Genomic DNA, 8588 nt, shown 5'->3' on the forward strand with positions numbered 1-8588 from the left:
TAGATAGTCTTGAAGGTCCCTTCCAACCCAAACCATTCTGTGATTCTATGATATTCAGTGGGCTTTAAAGTGCTTCTCACCTTCTTCACCACTGAGCTCTGCTAAGCACTATCTGTGAGGTGAACTGAAGCAGGGTCATAACACAGACCTAGGTCTCTCAGGATACAAAAAGGTGGACTCGTATCCAAAAGATCAAGCAAAGCATCAGGATTGCTGCATTGATCCACTATACTTGTTGTTTGGCCCCATCTGGAGTGCTTTACTGTTGCACGAAAAATAGAGGTGAAATCAGTATAAGCTGCTTGAGGTCCCGGTTGGGTTCCTGTGTGCTACAGCATACATTGAAGCATTTGTGGGCTTGGAGGGACTGTCAGGTAAAAAAAGCAGCAGCAAGAAGGGGATGTGCATTAGTGACAGGCCCCAAGTCATGCAGGTAAGACAGAAACAGGAACCTCAGTCTCATGCCCTGGTTTCACTGCCGGGTCTGTGTCTGAAGGACCTGCTGTGTTTCTAGCAAACGAGAGGAATGGATTTGGAAGAATCAATTATTTCATATTTTAGGAATTGTAGAGATTTATGTTATTATTAAAGTAAAATCTAATGGGTATTTTTGTGGTAGGTTGTGGTTTGTGTTTAGGGTTTGCTGTTTCGTCATTTGTAAACCAAAATGAGTAGAGACGTACATAAAAGTGAAAAACTGCATTTTCAGGTATTTTTGTTTAAGGTTTTCACCTTTTCAGCCACTGCAGAAATTCATCCAAGTGTCTCAAGTGGGTGAAAAAGCAGAGAGTCAAAAGTTTGAGTTGAAATGGTTTATTCTAAATTGACTGAAATACGTTATGGCATCTGAGATGAAATCTTCCCTTTTGTTTTGACAGGAGAATTGTAAAGGTAAAAAGGCTCTTTTCAGTTTTCCCCTCACAAAGGCCCCTCTTCATCTTCACTTCCCCTTAAAACCACCAAAGTTCAACCAGAGCAAAACCACAGTTCCTGAAGTGGTTTTGCTCTGTACGGATCAAAGCTATGAGGAGAACCAATCAGTATGTTAAATACATTCTCTTTTATCTAGATTGAACATCCTACCTGCTAAGAAATGTGATAAAGTACATCAAGGATAAATGGTTTCAGATCTCCAAGTACACTAGCAGGGTGTTAGTGAAGTGTTCAAGATGTATGATGGATCTTCTTTACCAACAAATTGATTCAGAGCCTTTACAGTATACGATTGACAAGGGAAGAAATGCATTCAACAGACAATGTTAGCTTTAGGGTGCACTCAGGTAATACAGGAGAACTATGTCAAAGACATAATAGCTATAGGTTTTTCTTCACTGTTTTAGTTTTGCTAATATTATTACCTTGGGCTGCAGAATAGGAACGACTCTTTGGTAATCACTTGTCAAGCATGAACACAGTGCTTTGCCTATTTTGTTGTGGGGGGATGTAAGTGACATTTTATGTTGGAAGCATTTATGAGACCCTTCCTGACGGCTGCTGGAGCAGCACCAGGCCAATGGCATTTGTTCAGAAAATCACAAACCAGAAAATGTCAAAATCCACCTGCTGTCTTTGCATGAGCATTCAGGCTGACAGGGCTGTGGAGGAGATGGTGCCCAAGTGCTAGCAGTCATTGGTGTCAAAAGGCCATCAGCCTTGGACTCAGACCTCCCGAAGTTGTCACTCTGGGACGTAGGCATGAGAAATCTTGGAGACACACAGACAGAAAAAGCTGTCTCTCACCTCCTGAAAACTGGTCTCTGTGCTCTAAATCACTGGCAACTTTCAGTTATGTCCTTGGACATCTTAAGCCAAGCGATAGGTTGCAGCTGGTGGTGCTTAGTTTTGTCCTGTGATCAGGGGCAGGTTTTCTCACACACTGGAAATGTGATTTGGATGTAGTCCTCCTCCAGTGGAAGAGAAATGTTGTTGCTGGGATTGTAATGACACTGATTTTTAATCTTTCAGTGTGTGAGAAACTAGAAGAAAGAGAAGCAGAAGGCCCTACACAGCAATGGATTAACACCAAAAGAGACCGGATGCTGGACACGAGGAAAGAAAGTGATCCATGACAATAAGTGGAGTTGTGAGTGTTCCTCTCTTCTACTTGTAGTACTGAGAATTTGACAGCCGGTACCCAGCAGCCAGGCCAGCAGGTCTGGCAATATGCTGCCTTGAAAGATCTTTCTTTTACTTCTACTTAATCCCATTTTACCCAGGACAGGCGGGCTGTCAGATCTGCAGAGAACAGAAGGGAGAAAGGAAAACAAAGTGAAGACATACCACATTCATTTAAAGCATTTAAATTACTGTTTAACAAGCCAACTATTCTGCCTCTCCAGGAAAGCAGTCTCACTCATTTAGGTCTTTCCAAGTGGAGCTCTTCAGAAATATTAGTTAACTAGAAGCCTGACAAAAGAGGTGATCCCTATGAGAGTCAGTTGTGTTGGTTTAAAACCAGTTTATCTGTTAAAGGTGGGGGCAGCTGGAAAATACAATCTGGATGCTCTCAGTAGTCAAGACAGTTGTGATCAGGAGCATATTAGGAATCATTTTCCCAGTTATGTAGCAGATGGAAATTAATAGGAAAGGAGAAAAGAATTAACTTTCCCTTTAAAGTAAACTGATTGCTTTTCCGCTGCAGGCTCTGTCCTTTTGACACTTCCCCGGGAAATGAAAGGGAAATACTATTCTGCAATAGACTATTCTTGAAAAAGAATTTTTTGTCCTTATGCTGCACTTTCTGAAGGCTGATATGCTTCAAAGCCCATTTCCAGAAAGTGGCAAGATCCATCTTTTCCAAAGGGACAGGGTTAGAAAGGGGGTTAATTGCCTTATAATGCAAAGTGCCAAGAACTATTGAAAATCCCCCTGTTCCTCCTTGTGCCACTAAGTAACACTAAAACTGTTGCTTTCTATTTGAGACTTGAGGCCCCATGTTTGGCACTTGGACAATTTTCCATCTTCACCCTACAACGGAATGAGGAAGCAACACATTCTGGTGGAAACAAGCGCAAAGTTCAATCCCACATAAGTCAAGATAAAGCGCAGGACAAACAAGCAGCATAGCAGCCCTTCACCTTAAAATAGTTATATAAGAATGTAAATTGCAAATAGGCATTTGCTCCCCTGCACTTTGAAACAAAGCTGAAATTTGAATGCATTTTCTTGTGTATCCTGATTTGCAGTGTTGAATTTTGGTAACTGTGGGAAACTCTTGGTTACTTGGGTATATGTATTTTAAAAAGTGAGATCCTCTTTATGTTCAAAGCCAGGGGGGGTTTTCAGCCAGGTATAAGCTAAAGAAAACATGTAAAGAACATAAAATCTCTACAGGCACCATCAACTTGCATTATAGAACAGCTTTGTGCTGAATTTAAAAGAAGAGGGAGAGACAGGGAAAGCAGCAGAGAAGCATTTTGCACATGCATGTTAGGGAGATTCAGGTTAGATATAAAGAAGGCCAGGCTGGACAGAGCCTTTGGTGACATGATTTAGTGTGAGGTGTCCCTGCCCATGGCAGAGGGGTTGGAACTGGATGATCTTAAGGTCCTTTCCAACCCTAATGATTCTATGATTCTAAGTTCTGCCATGTGAGGGTGCTAAGATGCTGGCATAGGATGCCCAGAGAAGCTGTGGCTGCCCTATCCCTGGCAGTGTTCAAGGCTAGGTTGGACGGAGCTTGGAGCAACTTGCTCTAGTGGAAGGTGTCCCTGCTCGTGGCAGGGGGTTGGAACTGGATGAGGTTTAAGGTCCCTTCCAACCCAAACCATTCTATGAATGTGACAAGTGGATATCCAAAAGCAAGTTGACCAATTCACTCCCACTGGCAACCCAAAACAAACACAACACTTCATTCACTCACCGCTTGTATTCCAGGTTGCCTGCTGTTGGCTTTGCAAACCCTTCTTCAGGCACTGCTCCACGTAGGATTTGGGATCGCATCCGGAGAGGAGGATCTCACCAAGGAGAGCGATGTAGGCGATGGCCAGCCGCAGCGTGTCGATTTTGGAGAGGCGCTTCTCATACGGGAAGGTCGGTACGTGGCTCCTGAGCTGGTCGAAGGCCGAGTTGATGTTGATCATCCTCTTCCTCTCGCGGACGTTGGCGGCGTGGCGCTGGCGGAGGTGGCCGGGGGGCCGCGGCGGTGCGGAGCTGTCCAGTTCAGCACCCAGAGCCCGCCCCGCTGCGCTGCCCGCCTCCTGCCCCTGGGCGGGCCAAGGGCTGAAGGGGTCTGTCAGGGAGCAGCAGTCAAGTAAGAGGTTGTCCAGCTGATCGCTGGCACCTGCGTCGTCCCAGAGGAGAAAGTCAGGAGCGGTGTCTTCCTGCTCGAAGCTGTAACAAAGTTCTTCCATCTTCTGACCCACCGGTCTGAAGCAAGCTAATGGAAATGTTTGCAACTTCAGATCAAATTGACTATTGAGCAAATTGGCTTCAAATTTCATTTATACCCCCCCGAAAACTCAGGGGCAGGGAGTGCTTGTTGTCTCCTTGGGGAAGGCTATCGCAAAAGTTTCCCCAGTTGCATATCCAAGTGGAACTCATGATTTAAATACTTCATGGCTCCTCAGCAGGGGAATGATCCTATTCTTCCCCACTCAAAACTAATTAGTACACGTGTTTCTCCTTTTAGTAGCTGTTGACTACAAAACAATATGAATGAATGTAACAAGAGAGAATGAGTTTTCTATTGACTTTCTCCTGGAAAATCCATTGAAGCAGTTATTGAGATCTTCCGCAAGTTCAGTCTCTCCACTTGCTATTTAGAATAGGATTCACACAGGGATTTTGTTGTTATTGTTGTTGGCTTTGTTTAGGAGTGGTTGAAGGAAGAAACAAAATACAGTCCTTTATCTTTTTGGTGAAGTGTTAATAGCCCCATATTCTCCTATGGCTGAACAAAAAAATGCTATTATAATGCTGTCAGAAACACATGATTCTGCCCTCTCTAACAGCAGGGCCATCTTCTGCTCTTCTAGAAAGAGAATGGTTGGGATAAAGATGTGGGATGCACTGCTGTGTTAAATTGCAAACACAGTGGTACCTCATGTTAAGCAAGCCAACATCACTTTATTTGGTTATTATATTTTCTGAATCACACTTGAATGATACATTTTGTGGAGAATACAGACATTCAGTGCCTTGTCTCAGACCATACTAAGCCCTGGAAAATAGCAGCAGCTACAATAATTGCAATGGGTGCTGTCCTGGAAGGGTGGACCAGGTAGGCCACATCTTGAGAAGTGCTGGAAAATGGGAGAGTAGCAGGTGTCCAGCATCCCTATGATACTGGACAAAGGGGGTGGAAGCTGTTAAGCACCACGAGAACTTTAAAGCAAGTGCATAATCTAAGTGGGTGCCTCACTCTCTTCAATTTCCACAATTCTTAAGCTAGTGTTTAAATTCACTCAGAAGAAGTTTAAGTCATATTTGAAGGACTTAAATGAATGGAATGGAAACATATTTTAAGTTAAAGAAAGCTTAAATGCTTTTCTTGAAGCATGCCATAAAGGATTTTTATCAAGACAATCTAATACTTGACTTCATGTGCTCATGACTTGTGTCCTGCTGCTGTGAGAAGTTCCAAGAGATGTTTACTGTGAAGTTTATGAGCCACAGACAGCTCCTTGACAGGACAGCTGAAGGCAGAAATCTCAATAGCTTCAGATATAGGGCTGGATAGCAGAAAATGACCTTCATTTTCAATGAATCCAAAAGGATGATTGGGTCCTCCACCTGGCAGTGACTTATGGAGTCCTGGTAACTTTGCCCTGTAAATAGAGGGATATATTTTAAGATAAGGCATAGGATATCTTCCTAGTAACCTGGGATTTTTACTTGTGGCAATTCTTCCTGCTCCAGGAAGTTTAAGGCAGCATAAAAAAAGCCTCAGGAAAGGTTTTTGCAAAGAGCAGATGTGAGAACGTTGCGGTGTATGAAACACAAGGACTATCTTTTTTCTTCTTGTTGTGTGAATTGAACAAGAAATCTATTGTCTGCATATCTGCTTTACAAAAGAAAATAGGAATTGTGGCAGTACAGTGCAAGTAGTGGTCAAATAATGTGTCTTGCTTTCTCTGGTCAGCTCAGGGCACAAATGTTGTACTAGTTTTGTACAAGGTAAATAATTTCTCATGATATCAACATACTGAACAGTATAATACTGATATTATGAAAGTCCATAGGGGCTGCAGGAGGGTAGAAGGAAATGATCACAGTCACAGGTAGCAGACCTAAGACTTCAATGTGGGCCAAGCAATGAGGAGTTCATCCTGCAATGCTTTCTTTTAAATCGTATCAGTGTATTCACCAATATCATGTACAAGCAATGTTTCCAAAAGAAGCAACTTCTTACAATCCTGATGCTTGGCATCAGGGCTGCGTGTCTGATCCCAGAAGTCCCTTCTACACCCTTGTAAGCAGATTTGGGCTCAGCTATGCAGAAAGCAGGCAGCAGAAAAGCCTTCCTGCCTGAAGTCTCTCTCTCTGCATGCTGCACCATCATTACATGAAACACCTCTCCAGCTGCATTGTTGGCCTCTTTGCAGTTCCCACATTTCATATTCTCTTTTAGGTGCTTCTACAGCTCCTCAGTCGCTGTTTAGCTGAGCACTGGGTAGTGTTGAATTGGCCACCTTAGGCACAAACCTTAGACACTTGAAAATACCATAATCAGCAAGAGAACAGAAGGTCTTCTCCTGAATAAGGCTCTATAGGAGACACTTCTTGTCCACCAGGAGCAATGGGCAGAGACAAAGAGGCTCAGCAAGTAACATGGGTTTATACACTGGGTTCCTCTCTCTCAGCAGATGCTTCTTCAGTGCTTAATGTTCTTTTCCATTTCCATCACTGCTAATAGTGTTGCCTGTGTTGCCTGGGGATATGTCTGGCCTCACAGATGGAGAGCAGATGTTCCAGCAAGCCTACTTCTAGTGTGTTCAAGGGGAACTTGGCTCTCTTAGAGAGACTCTGAACAAAAAAGAAGAGGGGAGGATAAGGGAAGAAAGAGAGAAATGCAAGAAATTATTTCCCCCTAGAAAGCCGGTTTTTATGAGAGGTCAGGTCTCAGAAGAGAAGCTGAGGTTCTCATCCCTCCTATGAACAACCCTTACCACAACTTCAGACCTACTGCACTCTGGTGTTTCTGCAACTCTATTCGTCAGAGAGAGAAGGAATGTACAATCAGTTGGGCTTAATTTACACTTGTTTGGAAGATGTAGGTGAAGGAGTCTCCAATAGGGAATGAGGTAGCATGGGTACCACACTGATTATGAAATGTTGCTTGAATTTTTCCCTAAAACCTCTTCAGACCCAGTGGGATGATCCATAAATAACATTTGGCTGCAGTCATTTTTAATTAATAGGGTCTAATGAAAGCAGACTCCTGAGTCAGCAACTTTGTCCTGGATTTATACCTATGATAGGAAATGGAGTTATGGCATTTGGGTTTGAATTCTCCCAGTCCTAGATATTCTATATCTTCCACACAGAGCACGTTTCCATCATCTTTAATTACTTAATGAAGGGGGTCAGTCCTTGGCCTGGACAAAGAACAGATGTAGAAAGGACCAGATGCTTTACTTTCAAATGAGATAACTCCAAAATACAAGTCCATCATGTGGTTGCTGCTATTCCAACACTATGCTGGGCAGCTCATCATCGGATTTAGGAATGGGGTCCCAGATGAAGAGAGAAGGTCAGATGAAAGATGCCAAAAAATCTTGGGGAATGCAGTATCCAGGTGAATAATACTCAACATGTATTAGTAATGGCACTGCCAAACTGTAGATAGATATGTAGATGGATATATAGATGGATATCCAGGATATGTAGGTGCATATGTAGAGAGGTATCCAGGACCTGAGCTCACCCAGTTAGCAGGATCTGAGGCTTCACAATTGGCTGGTTGACCTCTTCACAGTCACAGTTAAAGTGTGGACCATCAAGTTGCTATCCCTTTTTTCTGAGCCACATGCTGTGCCTGGGATACCTGAATTACTGGGCACATTGTTTGTGAAGTGCAGAGGGCAGGAAAAGTGCAAGTATTATCATTTAAAAATGGAATGTGCTTCTTTTTAGCCTAAAACAATAGCAAATGTAATGATGTAATGAAAAGCAGAACAAGGATTTCCGGGGCAAGAGACTTTCAAAGGGATGATGGCTATTTCTGAGATGCTCAAGTAATTGTGAAATGAAACAATCCAGCATAGGCAGGATGTTGATTTTAAGTGAAAAAGGTAACAGGACCTTTATTATTCACAGGGTAGAAACATCAGACGTCAAAGTTTGTGGAGGAAGGCACCAGTGAATAATTGTTAATATAACTTTGATTTATTTCATTATTGGTATAAGCCAGTCAAGACAGTCTTTGCTTTAAAGGTCTTTAGTGTTTAAGAGTGAACACAGACACTTGAACCTTTCTGCAGGGTGTTTGTAAGGTTACAGAAAATTAATCCCAGTCTCTAGGAGAAGGAAGGCATTTTCTCCAATAAAAATACTCACTTGTGGTTTCCCCCTTTTCACAGGGATTTTTATGAGTTGGGTGGTGACCTCTGGACTGTCGCTGCCAAATAGTTCCTCATCCAAGTCAC

General features: G+C 42.9%; 1 protein-coding gene across 1 annotated transcript; it reads right to left on the reverse strand.

Moving 5' to 3' along the window:
- Nucleotides 1-2197: 2197 nt before the first annotated feature.
- Nucleotides 2198-4352, reverse strand: LOC308228688 (helix-loop-helix protein 13-like; the record flags this gene model as incomplete). The annotated part of the gene is made up of 2 exons (XM_080632104.1): nucleotides 2198-2235; nucleotides 3863-4352. The coding sequence occupies 2 exons, from the start codon at nucleotides 4350-4352 to the stop codon at nucleotides 2198-2200; spliced, it is 528 nt and encodes a 175-aa protein (XP_080488230.1).
- Nucleotides 4353-8588: the final 4236 nt, after the last annotated feature.

Source organism: Psittacula echo (genome assembly GCF_963264785.1).
Source record: "Psittacula echo genome assembly, chromosome: 20".
NCBI lineage: Eukaryota > Metazoa > Chordata > Aves > Psittaciformes > Psittacidae > Psittacula > Psittacula echo.